Source organism: Malurus melanocephalus, unplaced genomic scaffold (genome assembly GCF_030028575.1).
Source record: "Malurus melanocephalus ecotype Western Australia unplaced genomic scaffold, MMel_1.1 scaffold_90, whole genome shotgun sequence".
Taxonomy (NCBI): domain Eukaryota; kingdom Metazoa; phylum Chordata; class Aves; order Passeriformes; family Maluridae; genus Malurus; species Malurus melanocephalus.
In genome coordinates, this window is record NW_026623322.1 from 2,131,940 (window position 1) to 2,153,871 (window position 21,932).

General features: G+C 37.7%; 1 protein-coding gene across 3 annotated transcripts in view; it reads right to left on the bottom strand.

Annotated features, from left to right (window-relative positions):
* The window catches only part of TEX10 (testis expressed 10), a 56,016-nt gene that overhangs the window by 32,291 nt on the left and 1,793 nt on the right, over positions 1 to 21,932 (bottom strand). For 2 of the 3 annotated variants that reach the window (XM_057368343.1, XM_057368342.1), the window contains exons 3-10: positions 20,167 to 20,355; positions 18,905 to 19,611; positions 13,035 to 13,278; positions 10,943 to 11,055; positions 9,928 to 10,160; positions 5,349 to 5,484; positions 2,281 to 2,456; positions 1,377 to 1,554 (exon numbers count right to left, since the gene is read on the bottom strand). In XM_057368343.1, the coding sequence (XP_057224326.1) occupies positions 1,377 to 1,554; positions 2,281 to 2,456; positions 5,349 to 5,484; positions 9,928 to 10,160; positions 10,943 to 11,055; positions 13,035 to 13,278; positions 18,905 to 19,611; positions 20,167 to 20,346 (1,967 nt within the window). In that variant the 5' untranslated portion in view covers positions 20,347 to 20,355. The remainder of the gene's footprint in view (positions 1 to 1,376; positions 1,555 to 2,280; positions 2,457 to 5,348; positions 5,485 to 9,927; positions 10,161 to 10,942; positions 11,056 to 13,034; positions 13,279 to 18,904; positions 19,612 to 20,166; positions 20,356 to 21,932) is intronic. The other variant, XM_057368344.1, reaches the window with a different exon arrangement.

The following is a 21,932-nucleotide window of genomic DNA, read 5'->3' on the forward strand; positions in this document are numbered from 1 at the left end:
CAAATGCCTACAACCCACCAGCAGCTTTACGGCAATTTTTAGAAAATAGGCACACTGTTACTGCAAAAATCTCCCACACTGAAGATCCACTAAGATCTAACAACAAAATAAGCACCTGAGTGCTTATTACCGATTTTAGTTCTTACAATGACTGTCTTTGAATTGGTTACACTTTGCCACTGCATTTCCAGTATGTGGCAGAYAATTCTTCATTTTTAAAAATAACATCTGATGTCCACCTTCCCAAAACTAGATTTTCACTTTTACAACAATAATGCATTATGTATAGGATATAGATTTCACCACTATTGTTTCTTATGTGAGCCACCTTATCCACGTTACAAAGCTAATACAAACAKATCTGTATTTGACAGTAGATTGGGTTGTGTCATATTTTGATTAAATATGTTTCAGTTCCAAAAAGTATCAAGAATCACTTTAAGCATAATTCATTTAAGCTCAGTTCCTGCTTGCTTACTCAGAGTTCCACAATATTGACCAATGGAGAAAAACAAATGTATTTTTCCCACAAGCAGCAAAGCAAAACACCCTTGTAAATCTCAGCAAGCCCYCCACTCACTCCAATGGAACAGCAGCCTCTTTCCCTGACTTCACAGGCAAACCTATTCTCTTTCAGGCCAGGACAGAAAAAAAAAGAGCATGAATACTTTCAAACAGGGCATTTGCCTAGCAACTAAAATTTGGCTGTTAAGGTGTGGTAATTGAAGAAAAAGGGAGCTGAACAAAGCAGATCATGAGAAAACAAATTGGTTGGCAGTTTTTCACTATCGGCTGCGTCAGGTTGAAGCATTTACGAGGAAAAGCTGCCATCAGTGGTACAACAGAGACCACTGGTGATGACGTTCTGGGTAAGAGGTACTCAATAGWGTGCAACATTACAGGTTTTGTAAGAGGTAAATTACTGCTGCTTTGCATCCTTACTGAAAGGATTCAGTATTAAAAGCACTGATAAGATTTAGAGATGGMAATTCTTAACAGATTTCATTAATATATACAAAGATGGTAAAATAATATGGACAGATGATTATAGCACTTAAGTACCAGGTTTAGGGGTGGACTTGGCAGTGCTAGATTAATGGCTGGACATGATCTTAAAGGTCTTTTCCAACCCAAACAATTTTAAGATTTTCTTATAATGTATTGGAGAAAATTGGGCAGTGTAAAGACAGAGTCAAAGCAACAGGCTAAGAGTAAAGTTTGACTCAAGCATTAAATTGCCTCACACCATCATTTCCTGCACGTTATACTGATTTTCTGTGTGCAAATTGATCACAAAACTAACGCTTTATTATTTATTCACTAATATTCACACCGAAAGCTGTTTTTTGGCTAGAGCCAAGCGCAGAGCGCGGTACCTCATGTGCAGGATGCCGATGAGGGTGGCGGCGAGGTCGGAGGACATCCTGCCCATGATGCAGCAGCGGCTGAGGCAGGCGAGCAGGCTGGCGGGCAGGCAGGGCAGGAAGTACACGAGCTGCACCAGGCGCCGCTGCGCCTCGGCCGGCARCAGCACCAGCGTGCCCTCGAGCGGATCTGCGGCACACAACACACTGTCAGCACACCCTGACACACCCCAACTGCACTGCCCAGACACCTGAGCTGCTGGCCGGCAGGAGGACAATGTCACCAACATCCAATAAGGGAGTAAAAGCAAAAAAAACCCAATACTAGCCTAGAAAATAGCAGGCTAGGAGAGAAATCTTATCACTCTCTACAACTACCTAAAAGGAGGCTGTGGCTAGGTGAGGGTAAGTCAGCCTCTTCTTCCAGGTACCAAGTGACAGGATAAGTGGAAACGGCCTTAAGTTGTACCAGGGGAGGTTTGGATTGCGTATTAGGAAAAATGTCTTCACTGACAGGATCAAGCTGTCCAAAGAAATGGTGATATCCCCATCTTCTCAAGTGTTCAAAAAATTTGGTATTTGGGGACATGGTTTAGTGGGGGACTTGGCAGCACTGGGATACTACTTAGAATATGACCTTAGAGGTCTTTTACAACCTAAATTATTCTATTATTCTCTGATACAYAAAAACTAAAGTTTCCAGTCTACATTCTGTTAACTTGAACTAAAGATATCTTTTTACTTTCCCTCAGTAAATGACATACATAGTTCATTTAACCTTTACTACAGGAGACTGAACCAATCTCTAACCCTGCCCCCACCCAGTCTTGAGTTCACTAGGGAAACAACAGGATTTTCCACCTATTGCAACATGCCTGCCAGGTGAGGGACAAAATTCCTTGCCATATAGTCTTACCATATATTCGAGCAGCAGTGGCTTGTAAACTTTGTAACAATTCCTTGTTTGAACGAGAAGCAGCGGAATGAATGATATCAATGAGCTGATTGGAAAGCTCAGGGTTCCTCAAGCCAAGCAGAGCCAGTTGCTGAGGTAAGCCAGCCAACCAACGAGATAAAACTTTACTTCGACTTCTAAAGAAAGAGGGAAAAATCAGTTGGAGGGAAAAAAAAAATCAAACCAACAAAAACCCACACAAACTTCCCTTCCCATCCTTGACTAATTTGCTTTTATTCCTCCTTTCTGACTCAAACTGAAACAACTGTGAAGACCAATCCTATCTTTCATAGGCTACAATTTGTATGTCACCCTGGCTTATCAAATCAAGTATCATTTATAAACCAAAAGCTTTTCATCAGCTTATTACTAAAGTGATGATCAAAAAAAAAATCTGCCAAGCATAAATCAAGAAGTTCAAAGCAGGTCTTTGAAGATGTCAACAAGAGTAGCATGTTGATGACACAGATTATTTCAGTTTGGAAGACCTGTCAACCAAAAGCTTTTCAAGGAAATTAAGTACCCATGACACAAGAGGGAAGGGCCTTCCCTCCTGGGAGGAGATGAACTGTTCAACAGTAAGAAGAGCCTGCAGAACAGACAACTGAAGTGAGTGAGCTGGAAGGGGGCTCAAATCACCTGACATGGTAATTGTGGATGAGGATAAAACATTTGATTCCTCTTCGCAGAGAAGGAAGCAGGTGCTAGTATCAAATGAAGCTACAAAGAGCCAGGATTAAACAAGCAAAGAAAGTTGGGYCTTGACACAGCTGAGCTTTGCCACTCCTTGCCAGAGGATGCTGTAGTTGCTCTTGATTTAGACTGGCAAGGAATGATGAGAAAAGCTCATGAGACATCCACTAAGTGATAAACACATAAAAGCTCTGCACAGTGAGGAAGTACAGGCTTCAAAGGGTTGGAAGCTTAGAGCATTACATAAAATTAATTCTTGTCTTCTTCCTGTAGCATCTCACGTGCAGGCTGTGAGGCCTTTTAAGATCTTACCAGTATATGAATACATACGTACACACAGACACACACACACAGAGTGATTGCACGTATGTGTACAGTGATTAGGGGTGAAGCTAATTACAAGACAAAACTTAATTCTGAACCCTGTAATAAATCAATCAAGTTTTCTTTTTCCTGCAGGGCAGCAACAGGCCAAAAGCTCCTACTCAACCTCTGAATCAGACACACCTAAAAAATAAACACATTCACRAAGAAATTCTGGAAAAATGCTCCAATGCAAATGCTGCTCCTCTTAGGCAGTTCTTGACAAGCTTCTGAGAAAAAAAATAAATTAAAAGAATGAATAGAACAGTCAGAAGAGGGCTGAAGACATTATGACGTCAAACTAAATGGAACAACATGAATGTCATCCAGGATCTGGTGAACAGTCCACATTTTGAAGAAATTAAAAAACCCCACTTGTTTCTAARGGAAAGAAATGCATCAGTGCAGTACACAAATATTATACTGTCTTCAAATGTCAGAYGTAAGTGTAGTCATACTTCTTTATAAAGAATTTTTGAGATTTCATTCTTGTGTTACTAAAAATGTCCAGATCCATGTAGAAGACTAAGAGAAACAGTAGGGAAACTACTGCTATTTGTGATGTCTAAAGATAGAAAATTAAAGCTTTACAGATAGCCATATGATCACATGAAACTCAATGAGATGCTCAAGACTTTCAGGTGAGTACAGAGAACAGTGGTTATGTAACCTCAGGGAAATGAGTCAGTATGAAAAAGATCTCTCTTTCACTCTGGGTGAATAGAGGAGGAAAATGGGATATTCCCAAGTGTTTTCCCTTGTCTTTCATATTCCCTACACTTATTACCATGTTTAGAGCACAGCATTAGATTATTTCTGGCTGTAGATCTAATTACACGTACCCAGGCATTACAACAACACATGTAACAAAGCAAAGGAGTAGCAGAAGGGAACATTTTTACCATTTGACTATGTTGATAGATGTCAGGACTTCTGAGAGACCTGAGGTTTGACTTTTTCAGTGGTAGAAACTGATCATATCCCCCAGAATATGTCTTGGGCTGCATCAAAAGCAGCCTGGGCAGAAGGTCAAGGGATRGGATTCTGCTCCTCTACCCTGCTCTGGTGAGACCCCACCTGGAGTGTTGCMCCCAGCTCTGGGCCCCAGAAGTAAGAAGGACATGGACCTGTTGGAGCAAATCCAAGCAGGCCATGAAGATCATCAGAAGTCTGGAGCACCTCTCCTATAAAGACAGGCTGAGAGAGCTGCTGTTGCTCAGCCTGGAAAAAAAACAGATCTCCCCAAAGCCTTAGAGCTGCCTTACAGTACCTGAAGGGGACCTGCAGGTATCAAACGAGCTTGGATTGATGCAGCCTGTTTTTTGTTTAAAGTTTTTACATTGCTGGAACTAGATGACTTGGCTGAAAAAACACSTTCTGGAAAAGTCAAGGTTTGGAGACAGTCTGGACACATCCAATGAAYGAAAAACTGTTGTAACAGCAATATACAGAGAAAATAATATCCTCTTTCTACATCTGAAGCAAGTCAGATACCTGACAGAACCATGAAACCAGGAGCCCAGAAGGACAAAAACACTTAAACCTTATCTCTTTGGAACCACACACCCAGAACAATAGAATACTTTTCTTGAATAAAAAAAGTCAGAAAGGCTAAATGGTCACTACCAGAAATACTAAGTCACAAGYCCATCATGCCAGGCTGAAGTAATGRAAATGCTCCAYGGCTATAGCTGCATGATCTTGACAKGTCCAAYAACTGCCACACAGCCAGTAACAATGTGCTTCAAACTAAATTTTRTGCCATTAAGATCTATCTAGCACTTATGCTAAGACAGACAACCAAGCTGATACATCTCCATCTCACAGAGAACACAAACTTTCAGATTTCAGTGACAGTGTCAAAACAGACTCAGAATTAAGTATTATGACATCTACATATAAATTCGGTACTCTCACTCCTGAAATCAATATAGTATTTTGAAATGAAAAAGAATATGCCTTATTTTTTGTACCTGATTCTTTGCGTCCTCAAATCTTCTTTTTGGTAAACTCTGCTRAAAAATTTCAAAAGCAATGTACGAACTGGAAAAAGGAGATTCCTTTGCTGGTATAGTGTATATACAGCTTTTATCAAGGGTTCTGTTGCTACTGAAAAAAAATAAAAAAACCCATGAAGTAATACTTCTTAATCTTCTGATTTTATATATGCACACAGAGAACTATAATCTTTACCTACAACTGTCCACATTGAACTACTGGACTGATTTCTAAACCATTAAAACAACACTTTTGTGTGCAGCTTGTGAAAGAGCCAGACAAAAGAACAGAGACAACATGCAAGTGAAAACTTCAGAACTTCCTGAAGACAGGTTGCAAGGCAGCTGAGAACCAGCAAATTCCTGCTTCCCACAGCTATCTTCCAATCCTTTTTCCCTAGTGTAGTAACTTCATACCAATCTTCTCTACTTATTTACTTGTGCTCCCCAAAACCTCCCTGTCCCGGTGCCTTCAGATCTCTCTGTAGGATCCCCCTTTCTCCCTGCCACACATGCTAACCTCACCAGCTCTCCCTGTCTCTGAACCAGCTGGCTCCAAGTTACATTTGCTAATTAACCAGAAAATAAATACCTCAAGAGGCTGCTGGCAAGACACTGCAAGGAGTACTGCTAACTCCCCTGCAACCTTTCCTTCCCTGAAGCTCTCATCAACCATATGTTATCACCAGACTTAACATATGAAAGCTCTACCACTGTGACCAAATTGGCTAAAACTAACCAGCAAATGCAGAACTTACTGTAATAGACTGAGAAACAGATCAAACATTTTTCTTGGAAACCAGACTAAACACTCGGATGGAAAAATTAGCAAAGCATGGAAAAATACCTGAGTYTAGAGAAGACAAGCATGAAAAGAATGGGAATCTGAAAACTTCAGCAATACACGCAGAGTGTGAGACCTGACTCAATAGTTTGTCCCAGAAGAACTTGTGGTCCCAAGGAATTCAATCCAATTAAGGTATATTTAAGTAGCAACGATTACTTCATTATCTTCATAAACCAAGGCTGAGAAACATTTATCTTTTTGTCCAGGTAATACAGATCAGTTGTAGTAAGTTATTTATACAAAACCAGATAAACTATTGTGCTCCACACTGAATGGAGCAACTTTCTACGCACCATTTAGAATGCTCCATTCTAAAAATTATTCTGGATCCAGTCAGGGACCAGTCTTTGTCTGTAAAACTCTTATTCAACTTCAAGTTACCATATAGGAATTTTCACTAAAAAGCATACTATAAAAATCATCTTAAGTGGCCTGGTCACATGCCAGCATAATGCAGGAGGCCATTTAGAAGTTGGAATCAAACACGTTTTAGCAGAAAAATAAAATACATTCTAGTATTTCATGTTATTAAGTAATTTTCAATGCATCAGTAGCATCAACTTACTCAATTCACATATTCTTTAGGTGAAGATTCACCTTGGACAGTACTTTTTAAACAGAACACTGGCTTATTCTTACTTGAATAACAATTATAACTTTATGTAGTGTTTAGCTAATGGATGTTAACTGAAAAAAGAATTATTCTAAGTGAGTAGAATTCTTACTTACCAATAACTCTGTGGCATGTTAAATAAAACAGGTCYGACTATTTTAATTTTTTCATGTGAACAGGACAAGTTTAAAAATGGAAGCAATTAAAAAAGATACTCTTAAAAAGTAAYACTTAAAAAGGACCACATTATACAGATGTCCAGAACGCACCTGAAGAACTCATGAGTTTTAAAACACTTCAGTTTTAACTGGCACATGTCAAGCCTCCTTCTGAACTGACTGAGTGTGCTCTTTTGTTATATGAAGACAATTTATCAAAAACACAGCTAGAAGGCAAGTTGCTGTTGAAGTCATACCCAAGAAATCAAGAAAGGGTCAGATCTCCTACTTACAAAGAGCAGGTCCCAAGGTTGATCTTAAGCAATGGAGATAAATCTTGAGASAACACAGCTACAAGCTCTTCTAGACATCCACAGAAAAAGGGCAATATGTGCATTTCACCCTAAAATAAATCCCTACTCAAAACAGGCAATCTGGWAAAATGGAACCATGCTTGTGTGGCATAAAGCACAGAAGGTTGACTATGGTTTTATTTAATCTCTTTTTTCATTAGGTCTTTTGTTTTTTCTATGTAAATTTTGCCTCTTTTGATTTCCATTGTGCTCTAAAACTTCTTTTGGAGTGTAATGGCCTTTTTCACTTTGCATTGTCTTCTAAAAAACACCCTTCCAGGCTTTAACATCAATGTCATATAGATTTTAAACAACTCAAGAGTTATTTTTTTTGGTATTTATTATTATTAGATTTTTTTTTTCTGCAGTCCCATCTGACACAACACACTTAAAAATTTCTAGGGTGCCATCAAAAAAAAAATCACGCACAAAAATTTTGCTTCCACAGAATCACATAATGGTTGAAGTGCAAATGAATGACTCTGAGCTCATCTGGTCCAACACYCCTGCTGAAACAGGATCAGCTTGATCTGGCTGCCCATGACCATGTCCAGATGGCATAGTCTGATGGCAGAGTCTTCTGAAAACCTCCAAAGATGAATACTTCACTATCACTATGGGCAACATGTGCCAGTGCTTGGTCACCCTAATGGTGAAAAGGGTGTTCCTGATGTTCAGACAGCACCTCTTGTGTTTTAGGTTGTGCCCATGGCTTGTCCTGTCACTGGACATGAATGGAAAGAGCATGGCTCTCTCTTCTTTGCACCCTTCCTTCTGGTGTTTGCATACACTGATGAGATGCTTCCTGAACCTTTTCATCTCCAGAATGAACAGTCCCAKCTCACTCAGCCTTTCCCCACAGAAGAGATGCTCCCATGTCTCCATCATCCTCACAGYCCTTTGCTGGACTCTCACCACTATGTCCATGTCTCTCTCACAGTGGGGAGCCCAAAGCTGGCCACACCAGTGCAGAGTAGAGGGGCAGGATCCCTCCCTCAACCTGCAGACACCTCTGGGTTTCTTTGCCTCAAGGGCCCACTGCTGGCTCCACCTGGACCCCTGGTCCTTTTCTGTCAAAGCTACTTCCATCTGGTCATCTCCCAGCAGGTACAGGGCTACATGCATGGGCTTGTTCCTCTCCAGGTGCAGGGCTTTGCACTTCTTGTTGAACCATCACCCTTTTTTTTCAGTATGTCAAGACTGTATTTCTTCTATGGCTAATAGATTAATTACAATCTGGCATCTAGTCAGATTTGTAATACTGCACAAGGATTATCTTGAAGGGATGAGACAAACTATCCATACAGACACAGCTTTACCAGGTAACCAATTTCACACTGAACCTTTACTGGATCAGCAGAAAAGAGTTGAACATATTAATCTTCCAAAATTTCACTGTAACTTCTAAAAAGCTTATTTATTTTCTGTATTCCTGAGGAAAATCATTCCACTAAAATGGCCACTTTGGGTAGAAAAACACAAGCCTTTATCCACTATCTGGTAAAAGCCTGGCAAAGTTAAAAAAATAATAAAATAAACATTCCATTACTGGACAAGACAGGCCTGAAATATCTGATTTAACAGTCTAACAGCTGTTTGGAGGCTACTTCCCTGGGTAGCAATTCCTCTGCTTTAGCTCACYGGTGTGACAGGCTCTGACTTTGGATTATTATTTGCCTTCAGCACAAAGCTAAATTTGAAGTGCAGACAGGAACAAGTAGCTATCACCTTTGTYACCAGGGACATGGGAATAGACAGATTCCCAATTAAAACAGATTTGGGAGGAAATGTAACTAACTGCCAAAATATATTTGAGGGATGTTTGACATCTTTTMATTTTACAACTTTAACAATGGTATCTGTTGCTAAGGGCTTTTCTATAAACTACTTGGACATGGAATTCATTTCTATCAGACTGGTAAAACATAAAAGACTGCTGTCACTTTTTAGTTTACTGAAAAAGTCCTTTTTGGAAGTCCGCCATCCAAGGTCTCATTTGGAATACAACCAAGTAGTACTTGAAATGAAAGAAAAAGGCAAACTAAAATRTTGTACTGGTCCAGCAAGTCACAACTGGGAATGTTTTCTCTTGGAAAAGGATTCAAATCAAACACTTTTAAAAATACTCAACAGCAGCTTCCATCAAAAGTATTGTGGCATTTCCCATCATCAGAGAACTAAAATGGTCATCTGACAGTATTCAGGAGAGTCTATCAGCCATGTTAATGACTTTAAATAAGGATTGGGATGTTAAAGCATCATGCGCTTTTACATCCTAGAAATTACTTCTTCAATATAAAGATTGTATTTCCATTTACAAGAGTAGCTTGAGAAGTAAAACCAGAAAACAGGTACACAAATATATTCACACTTTGCCTGTCAACAGTACAAATCTAACAGCATTCCAAAAATAAAGTTTGCAATGCTACATGCAGTGATATTACCATTAAATTGGATTTACCTCTATGACAAAATATATTATGATGCAACAACTGAGAATGTAACATGCAGAGACTGGAAAACACTAAAATAACTCAAGCTTTGTCAGTGCCTAATTTTAATTTTCAGAAACTACTCATCTTACCCTTGTTTTGCTGTATTTGCATTAGTCTCCACGTCACCCCAAGCAATCTGTTCACCTGCTTGCTATTCAACTTGCTGCCATCCTGAAGAGTATCCGTCACAAATTTCCTTATCATGTCCAGCCAACCAGAGTCTGTCTGAAGTGTTGAAGTACTTGCTAATGAAACCATGATGTCACACAAGGTTAAGTTCAGTAAAAGATGGTCTACATTGTTTGAAGATTTCATACAGTTCCTGTTGTTAAGGGGGGGAAAGGGGGAAAACAGATTTCAAAAAATTATTTTTGAGATTAAAATGGAAACCTGTATGTACAGACCCTTGTATATACACCAGTGTTCTATACAGTCTGCAAAGGTACAGTATGATTTCAGAACAGACTTTTAGCATTAATTTAGTCTCATCTGGGAGATGAGAGAGGAAACCACCTTCTACCGGCCTATACCAAAATATAATTGGTGCATCTGCTCTGACAGCTCAATAGTGAAGAAATGYGTGTTTGGTCTCTCCTGTTCCAGTACTGCTTTGCCATATAGGACATTCRCAACATGCCTCATCTCTCCTCCTGGCTGTATTTACCCAGCCSTGCAATACAACTAGAGAAGACTACATGGAGATGAAAAGAATGTTTGAATTATGTTTTGATGTAATTCAACAGTCAACTCATGAAAACATGCAGGAATATGAAACCAGTCAGCCTAAAATAACTACCATTTAGCAATATGCAAATTACAGGTCAAGAGTTGAATAAGACATTTTCATTTACCTAAGGCAGAATTTAATTTTCTACCTGATGCTATTCAGACAATGTTCTTTACAATACTTTTACAACATACTTTTCACTTCAAAGCAATAAGACCTTCCAATAAAAGTGTCTCTGCAGGTCTTACAACAATAAGCAATCAAAAGTTTTCTTTTCCACCATTAAAAACTTAATAGCAGATAAAGCACATGACTCACAATGCCTCACTTCTCTCACAAAATTAAAAGCTGTTACATGACATTGATTTTATTCTTACCTTTTGCATGGATCTTTCTTTTTGTGTTTTACCGTATCTGGCAAAGAATAAGGAAAATGACGCATGAAGTGGTGCTTGAAATCAACAAGGTAATTCATTCGAAGCCATAGCTCCTATTAAGGAAAACAGATGAYAGACAGAAAACATGAGAGTAAATGAAATAAATTAACACAATTATGTTTCAAATTTCATTATTGCAATCAGTGAAACCCAGGAACTTTAGCTTCTGTTTGCAAGTTGTTTATAGAACTATATTTTCACATCCTGTGCATGAAGGTCCACAAAACACAGGGGTAAGGCTGAGCAACAACATATAATCCTAACTGAACCACTGTACTTTTTAGCACCTATTTATGTGGACAAATGCAATACTAAGCTGAGTTACAGATCAGAACTGAAAGTGCTTTTACAGCAATTTATCAGGGTTCTTAAAATCAGAGTGGACTCTKATTCAAAACTGCAGTGACTGTCCTGAATTTTCCATTAGGATGTATTCCAATACTGCTTTCATCTTTCCCTATCATTAATGTACTTGTGGTCAAAAGGCCACTGACAAAACATTTTCCAGTAGAAAGGCCGTCCTTACAGAAAAATGATTCAGTATTTTAAAGTAATTTTATCTTGTGGGTTAGCAGACATCCAGGCACCATTCCACAAAGTGTCCAGCAGAACTCAACAGTAAAAAAGTCTGCAATGCTATCAAATCGATGAGGCAGAATAATCTTTTTGATATTTGATTATTAAGAACAGAGAATGGCCATTAAACTATTTCAAAGATCAATAGCTTTCCACTAAGCATATTCAGAGTGGTTTTCCACAGTAACTAWAATAGCCACTTTGGCCTGTAAGCCCAAGGGCTATTAAATAAACAAAGCTTTCATTYTCAAACTGAGCCATTTGAATGCATTTTATATATAAAGGTAACTAATAAGACAAAACAAATAATTCATCTAAAATGAAATCTGCTCCACAAAAAAACCAAGTAGTATGAACCTCAGATTCCCTCCCTTCCCCACAAACAACATAAGGTCATAATTCAACTGTGTGCACCCAAAAKAGTTCATATCTTGACAGAGAAGCATGCCATTCATGTGATGAAAATACAGGCAACCCTATGGCTAAAGGCAGCAGCTCTGCAGAATCCTTCACAAAAAGGCTAAGGGCAGGAGGCTACYACAGGTATTTACCTGGGCAAGTGCCTACTTTTTGCCTGCTTCCAAGAGGGCCTCCAAGAAAGATGAAGAAGGAAAAAGAGGAACAGTGTGTTTTGGGCAGACACACTGAATCTACCCCTCAAGGCTGGGTATGTTGGGTAACTTTGGTCTAATGTAATAATTCACAAAGGTTTTCCAATAATTACCCTATGTTTAGCTTTTTATATAGCAAAGGGACCTACAGTTGTATACACAGGTTAAATCAAGAGGGGTCAAGACATTACTTCCAACTACTCTTAACAGTCAAAATRGAAATTGTGTTCTTTTTTCCAATTTGCAAATTTTTTTTGAAAAGCAGAAGTTACAAAAAAAAAGCAATGAAGTACAAGACAGAGAAAATAACTTGGGAAAAAAAAACAGCTTCAGAGGATACTTCCTAAAATCCTTACTGAAATTTTGATTTGATGTCTTATGATCCTACCAGTYATGGTAGGATCCTACAGCAACATAGATTGTACCAAGCCATTACAGGATCCCACACCACAACTATTTTCCACCTTCCCAAACATTTAGGGTTTGTTCATTTCCACCCATCCCCACAAAATTTTTCAACACACGATTCTAAACTTTGTTTCAATTTATATTCTAGAGGTTATCTGGAGACAAAATGCTCCACTTCTCCAATACCCCTTTCAGTTTCAAAAGCTTTTGTGCTGCAGTCTGTCAAGGAATCCTGGAGATTATTACTGAACTCATGGCTCAGTTCAACAGATTCTTCTGTACAGTACAAGGCAACAAAATCCTGATTAAAAATCTACTCAACACCTAGGCTTTTTGTCTCTTAATAAAGTATCACTATTTCAAATCACCAAACCACTAGTTTCTAATCAAAACAAAATGAACTGTCATCATTATACCATGGATCATTTCTCCCTTACCATTTTGTATGTTTCATCATGTCGCTTTGTGAGTTTCCACAATAAATGTATTATGCTAAGCACTTGATGCATAAGCTGCTGAGATTCTGATTCCAAAAGGTTTCCAAGAATGGGAGCTGATTGTGCAGGAGATGCTTCAATCCAGCACTCAATGAGTAATGGAATTATTATCTCAATAAAACCTTTTAAGTTTTCAGCCGAGGACAGGCCTTTTTCTGCACTGTCCATTACACTTGTCAGAGACCTAAACAACAAAAGAAAAAAAAGAAGAAGAAAAAAAAAAAGATAAAAAGATAAAGATCACACCTGTCAAAACAAGATTACAGTAACAGCACTTTCCTGTTTTCTGAATAATGGGGAAAACTACTTTTTTTAACATGTTAATGTTTGCTGGCTCTCTTGCTAGATTTCAGTRTGGAAAAAAGGGAGCTCAAACCATCTACAACAAACCTGCTCCCAAGTCTCCCTGCAAGTTTGTGTGCTTCTCTAACAACTTCTAAGATTTCAGTATTTCTTTCCTCATAGTTATATGCAAAGTCCATGAGTGGAGAAATATTATATGCATTATCATAYCACCATCGATCAACAGGAAGGAATTCATTACACTCAGCACAGCAAAATAATACAAAAAGAAGCTTTTGAGCTCACTAAAGCAAAATAACGAAGATGACTACAAGGTATTGTCAAATGCATTAGGTTTATTACAGTTAATCATCATCTCCAACTATAATAAACACAATGGTTTTCATATAAATAGCAGAAAAAAAAGAAKTTCCTGCAAAAATATACCTTTGGTTCCCACCTGATGCTTAGCTATTATGCTCTGAAAAGCAACTAAATAGAAAACTGTTAAAATTATCTCATAATGAAGTTAAAGAAAAATTTAAATTAGGATACAGTTTAAATTAAAAGAACATTTGTCAGAAACCAAAAAAAACCAACTCATTTTCTCCACCCACTCAAAACACTTTGTGTTTCTGAAGGGATTATCAGCAGATATGACCCAATCCTGCTACTGGATAAGTTCAGGCAACATGTATCCATTTCAAAAATGTTTTTTAAAGAACCAAAACCCTGAATAACTCCTGTAACTTTAAAGGAATACAGAGCCCTTAAAAAAAAAGCAACAACAGTTTCAACTGATGACAGATGTGAAACTGCTTTCCATTATGATTTTGTTTCCTAATTCATAGCAGGGAATTCCTATCATAATTCTGATTTCCTAATATACATAAAATTAGGATGCTGAATCTCCTGTTACACTCCTTTCTATTTCAGCGATGATCTCCAAGTRATTTTTATTTACATATACACTCAAAATAGCAACTGAAAAACAGTTCGCTTTCCACAAACCTGCAGTTTTCTTTACAAATACTTTAATTTCTTATTGAAGATGTAAAGCAGTTTTCCCTAGTCAACCTGTCATTTCTGAATTATCCAATTAGTTACATCTTTCTATGATGCTACATGTTGCAGCAATCATCTATAATACACATAATAAGAGAAAATTTTATTCTGTCATTTCTCTCTGTATGGGAGAGTCTATCAAGAGAATTATTAAACCAAAACAAACCCAGGTATTAACAAACTGTAAAAGGAGTAGGGGGAAGGAATAGAAAGAACGTGTGAGACAAATACAAGCTCTTTTTCACTTGAGGCAAGATGRGGGGAGAGAATCTAGATCTCCAGCAATAAAACCGACAAGCAGAAACATAACTGCTCATAAGAAAAAAAAATTGCTTTATCTTTAGTATTTACTATGATTACCAAACATCTTAAAATTTTATAAAGCTTAGCATGAACTGCTGTAACCAACATATCCACTAAATGCAATTTGGTCTATTTGTCCTTTCCTTTTGTTGTTTTATTTCCTTTCTCTGGTGCAGGCACTGCAGTAGATACCAGTTGCTTTCAGACTAGAAAGRGTTTAGGGTGAATGGTTCTACCTTAAGAYATTCTAACTCTCAGTCATCTCAAATACAGTAGACAAACACCATTTTTCAGTTATAATGACTATGAATTCTAAAGCCTGTAGATACCAAGACTATAATCTCATTGAAAAAGTGAGGTTGTCCTGAAAATGCTATGCTGTGACAGGATTACACACTCAGCTGAGAGCCTGAAATGTCAGTAATTGGCTGGAATAGTTCTGAAGTAGTAGTCTTTAATAATTTCTCTTAAGAAAATATCTGAYATTATAGCACAACTCTGGAATTCCAGTAATCTGTTTAAGGAACACAAAAATCTCTCCATTAAAAAGTGAACACTGCATGAAACCTGGTATTTCACACTGGAACACTCCTACAAAAGTATAACACAAAACTACTTCAGTACTTTTCTGAAACAAAGAATGGAAAAAGGAAGAATTCATGCCAAAAGGGATACTCCTCACAGCTGCTGAAAACATTTGGGTAAGAATACTTAGCATAGCTTTCAAGTATCCCTGCAAAAGAAGCCCATATCTCTCAAGATAAGATTCCTCCACATATTCAAGGTTAACAATGACAGTGCTTAAATAAAATCTAAGTGGCAGTAACAGATGATGAAAAAGTATTATAGCAATCTGTTCAGTATTTATTTGATTAGTACAATATCATTAGCAATACAGGCTCACTTGAACTGGGAGGGTTTGATGCCATTTAATCTCTTTGTCATGTGTCCTTATCATGACTCTTGAGTGGTAAGGTGGCTCTTGGAAACACAGCAAAGCATATTACCTGTGTATCAGCTATGAAATACTACAGAAGGGAACTTCAAGATACCACTTAAGCTGTCAMTTTTCTTYAAAACACCAGTATTTTTACAAAGCAGGATCAAACAAACAAAAATTGTGTAAATATCTCCCATTTGACAATAAGAAGACAACACAAATTCAGCAAAGGGAAGTAAGGAAGTATAAAAGAAACAGAAAATAAGGAAGCAACTTGCTGTTCTTTAAAACAGTTAAAAGTCYTTGGAAGTTATTAAGGTTTTATGGCTCGCAGTTTAAGTCAAGTTWCTTGTCCACCWGTTCTGCGTGMATTGCCAAATGCAGCAAACACTCAGCACACCAAATGAACTGCATTTTCCATTTCTATCTGATGCACATATATGTATTTATTGGCTATACTTCATCTTCCATTTCAGTCTCTAAAGTGATCTTTGTTTTTCTCTGCAGCTTCATATTGTCCTCTCAGCAGAATCTGAAGATCAACTGTTTCTCTTCCAGCCAAAAAAAAAACCAAAAATCACATGCCTTGGTACCATCACATTTGAGTTGTGAAGGCTTTCTGGTTTTCCACACCTAAAATGAGTTTATGCAAAAAGCAGCACAGTCAGTACATAATGCAGAGAATACATTATTATAACAATCTAATAACATTGCAATCTTTAATTACAGACATTAGGACGGTCTAGCACACAACAAATGATAATGACATTTTAAGATCTTCATCACTAAATCACCCAACATTCCAAGATCCTTTTTAATAAATACTAATACTACAATCTGATTCAGAAAATCTCATGCCATGATCACCAGATTACCAGTGATATGTCATTCCTATCCAATGAACTTGCAAGATTAAATAGATACAGAAACTTAAAAAAATTTAGTATACGATTATGCTGTTTGGAAGCCTACCTGTTAAAGAACAAAGTTCAACTTACTTGCAGTTACTGACAAGACTGTCAACACACACACACACACACACTTACTTGCAGTGTTACTGACAAGACTATCAACACACACACACACAGCAAATAGCTACTTATGGTTTGGTCAGCTCGTTATCCATAGGCTAGGACTTGATTACTTGTGACTTGAAAAACACACACACATACACACGCACATACACACACACACACACACACACAGAGGGAGAACTGAACCTCTTATTACAACTAATTTCTGCCCTTGCAGTAGTGGCCATAGCAGAGGCCTGGGCATGCCTGTAAAAGGCAACAATTGGGATTGGAAGTGACAGATTAAACACCTTTAGATTGTTAGAAACTATTTCAGTGACAAATACAAAAACCACCACTGCAACTCTTCATTATTGAAACTTCACACATAGTCACTAAAATAAGCTGTATTGGCCCTTTGTGAAAAATGAAAACACCAAAAATATGCACATATGCAATAAAATGAGAGCATTTTAGTACCTTAAGCAGATGATCCTTCCCTTCCTATTCTTCTGTTCTGCTTCCATCAGCTGGCTTTGCCAATCTCGCCTTGGATTCTAGCCATGTTTCCTTCTATTCTTCTGGCTCCTTCTCATGCTTTCAAACATCTTTTTGTAAGTATTTATAACCAGAAGTGCATCACGATGTTTCACSAAAATTTAGCTCCTCAGAAAAGTGGAATCCAATTCAGGTGACACCAGATGTAAAGTTTATTTCCCCAGTTCTTGGATACAATGCATCTTCAGCTATTAAATGGCACGGTATATCATACACTGCGTATCACCCAGGGAACAACACAAGAATCCTCTGATACAGTGGTCCACAATTGTGTGTCTCTGACTGCAAAGATGAACTCAACAGGACTGTTTAGTGCTCAGCAATGAAACCTTCCCCTGCCTCAAAGAGGCTTCACCTGTCTAGCTGCCAGCTAAAATTTTACCTGCAACAGACACTGTTGGTCATGACTGAATACTTATGCTGATAACCACTTTCAAGAGAATAAGCTGTGTGTTTTACTTGGCTTAATAYGTTTCCTATACCTATCATAAGTAATATGCTACCTACAAAGAGTAASCCTATGGAATGGATGGTCATGTCTATCTCTCCCTGACAGGGATGGAAAATGCCTGCTAATTCAGATCAACACCTCTGGTATTCAAAGCAAACACCTTTTCTGCCCTTCATTCCTTCAAATATACAAAATGGACATAGCAATGGAGTAGGCAGAGGGTTTTAAACCTTTTTTTGCCAGACTTTCTAAATGATGGTATTAATGCTTTACATCTCATATTCAGTATTCTCCAGCAGTAAAACAATTATGGTTTCTCTTCAAGCCACCTTGCTATCTACAGGTAACAGAGCTGTGTAAAAGCTAAACTGCTTCCACTTCTTAAGTCACTATTCCARGTCTCCTGCCAGCAGGTATGCAACATTCATAGTAATGCATATGAGGATGCCAGTGTTCAGAAAGTACCATAAAGAGAGGTAGGAGGTTCCCCCCTAGTGGGTGAATCAGAGAGGAGGAAGAGAAATAAAAACAGTTGTTTATTTCTCCCTTAACTTCAGCTCACATTTGTTTAGAGTACTACCAAAACCCACACAAACCTTTCTGTGACTAAGCACACTACACTTTCTTTCATATCCATCAGCATATCTCAGCCRAGACATCTTTCATCCACAGTGAATATATAAACTGGCAAAGTGGTTAAAATACCTAGAATTGGAAACTCAGCAGAATTTCATATCACCAGACACATCTCATCATGCTGTCCTTTATAAAAAGAGCTACAGTCAAAGACAACAGACTCCTAAGCTTATGATAGGCTCTTGAAGGTAAAAGCACAAAATTTCATAAAATTGATTATCACAAACAAGCTTATACTTTATGCAAAAAAATTGCCTACTTGCCCCTAGGTCTGTTCAATATCCTGCAACAACACCCTGATCATCAGTCTGCATTAAAAAAAAAATCCCAACAGAGCTGGAAATCCAAAGTTATTATGAATAGGACAAAATAAAGCTTTTCTAATGGGAAAGTTCATGATATACACAGAACACCATTATTTGCTGAGTATTACCGTATTTTCAAGCCTCTGTAATAAGACTACACATTACATGAAGTGTCCTAAAATATGGCTAAAAAAAAAAAAAGTAAATTGTGATCTCACAGTTGATATTAATTCCCAAATGAGTTAATACTTTCTCACCTCAGTCTAAATGAAGAGTTGATCTTTGGTCGTAAGCCACCACTTTCAAACAGTTGTATATGCTGCTGATTATTTGCATGGAGCTTCCAACTAATACATAYTGGGTTCCTCACAGAATGAGAGCTGTCTTTCTGCTCTTGAAGCCCTTCATCCTCTGTATCACTGGATCCATCTACCACTGCTTGGAGAAACTTCTTGAGCCTGGTAAGCACATTCAACCTCCACTGCTGAGAAGTTACTCTGCGATTTGGGTTRACAGAGAGCATCCAGGAAAGTTTGTCCCTGCTCTTCAGTCTTTTTGAGAGTTGCTGGTGTGARATAAGCTCTACAAAATTCTTCAACAATATAACGCTGCGGTCTGTAAGAAGAGCTGGATATGCCTCCAATAAAACGTCCAAGACTTTCAAAGAATCTTCCTGAATTCCCTCACTGATATGAGTCATGGCACTAGAGAGATGGGCACTTACCAAAGGAAAAAATGGAGCAATCTGTTCCGCTCTTATTTTTGAAGCCAAAAACTGCAGCAGGTGAACAGCTGCTCCTCTGACACTAGAATCTTTGTCTGTAAACACAGCTGCCACCTCACTTATTATACTTGAAAGRTGTGCATCAATTACAAAGGGATACTGAGACAGGAGTTCTTTGAGTCCAAGAAGTGCATTATGCTTAACCCCAGGACTATAGTGATGCATCTGTGAGAGCAGATCCTATAAGGAAACAAACGTATACRCTCGCCATCATTATTACTTTTAAGTTGTTCAAACTTCCCCCACTTATTTTCTGCACATTTTTCTTAACATTTAAAAATACATAATCTATTCTTATGATGTACTGCTGTTCATAATTGCAAAGCACAGCAATGAACAAATAACCAGCATTCAGTGATGGGAAAAACTGGAGATAATGACTTGTCCTGAGATCTCCTTCTAAAGTTTATGCAGAACCCTACTGACTCAACAGAGGGATAACAAAAGGCAAGTCCTCTCACTCTTTTTCTCAGAAACAGAACTAMAAAATCTCAGACTGAACAGCTTTCTTTAGTTTAAGCAGAGAACTGCAAGAGACAGAAGGTGACAAAAATGAAGGAAAACAAATCCACCCTCCAAAGAAATACAAGAGTTTTTAAAATCAATGCTGCATTCAGATACCCTGCTCCATTTATTTTAAAATAAATGTTTTTTCCTAAATTGCAGTAACCACAGTAAACCTAGATAAAAGGCAAGTAATGTTCTGTCATTTCAGAACGTARTATCACAGTATACCTTAATGTTAAGTTTTCTGTTTTGTGTAGGAAGTACTCCATCTTCTTTAAGCTGCTCAGGAATTTGTATGGCCTTTGTTTTGAAGGTAGTATCAGTTGCATTCTCTAGTTTAGGCTTTTTCTTCCCAACTTTTAATTTCACTTTCTGGAAATCCTCCTGACGTTTCCTTTTTTTAGTCATTCTGACGCTCTGCAAAAAGAGAATTTAATTTGATTAAATACACAACAAAAGTAGTTTTTCCTCACGAAGTTGTTTAATGACAAAGAGCAGCAAATTCCTAACAATGGCTCCCRTTATTATTCTTTTCTCTATGCATCAATGAGTGTCCACTCCCGAGACAAGATGCTAGACTAAACAGACATGCAGACTGATTCCACACAGCTGTTCTTCTGGTGTCCAGAAAAACACTCTGCTGCTCCTTTGGCCATCTCTACCCTGAGAACTACTTTATTAAAAAGCATGCAGATATCTGCATCTGCCACTGCTTTAACGAGAGTTAAGCTTCTGATTTTGYTCTGTTTTAAAAAGCTCCTATCAGCAAGGCAACTTTCTACATTATTGATTCTTGTTAAGCCAAGGACTCAGCAAACTGTTCCCTTTCAATTGTACACTGCTTGCCAAGTTCATCACTAACAGCATACAATSTGCACATGTATAACCGTAAGTTTAATCAAGATTCCACCAGAAAYAGGACATAATAAACCTAAGAAAACTTCCACTACACACTGAAAAATCCAGTCTATGCATTTAAAAATAACTAGAAGTAGCGCAGGGAGAGAAGAGGTCAAACAGGCACAGATAGAGTAAAAAGAATGAAAATGAAGACATTTAGTAAGGCATAAGAAATAAGGTATATGAATCACTATTCTTACAAGTTGTACAGACACGCTGGAATAGAGGTACAATAACCAAAACAAATTAAAACCCTGTAAGTTTCTAAACGGTTTTTTGTTTTTGTTCTATGCATTTTGATTTGAAGTACTCTTACTTCTACCAGGTTAAAAAAAAAAGACATCAACACACAGAAAAATCCCAACAAACACTATACCACAGAWTCCTTTATTTACTTCTCTAAAAACAACCCTGTGCTCCCAAAAACCCACCAAAAAAAAAACCCTGAAACCCCAACAATACAGCTGACTAAACCCAGAAAATTTCTAAATAATGTATCCAAACCATGATTCTCTTTTGGTGGATGTGATCATCTTTCCTAGAACTGATTTTCCCAATGGATTTCAGGCTGCAATTTGTACTGTACTGGAGTACTTCATGTAAGTATCAACAGGATAACTATTAGAGATGTTTTAAAAAGAATCTGTCATTTTCTATGCTTTTACAACCMTTTAAACAACTGATAACACAAACATTTGACAATTTAATCTCTGCTTTTTACCTGCTAGGTTAAAAAATTATATGCAAGACCACTTTAACTGGAGCACAGATTTGCCGYAAATAACCTGTCAACTCAAAAGGTTTTTAAAACAACTCAGGAGTCTGGTGCCAAAATAGAAACGTTTTTTAGTGTTCAACTACAACAACCATGGCTTCATAAACATTTGATTTYTACCATATGCATCTTTTAGGAAAGAATAACAGGAATTTCACTACTTGATACATAGACATAGCTAGAAGCTTTTGATGTAAAACATTATTTCCACTTAGAAGGCTTGCTTTTACAAGAGCTATCTGGCTGCCAATTAGCATTAAAAATTTTACAATACAGGTGTGCACACACCTGAACAGAGTCWATTAAGTTCTTTTAAAGA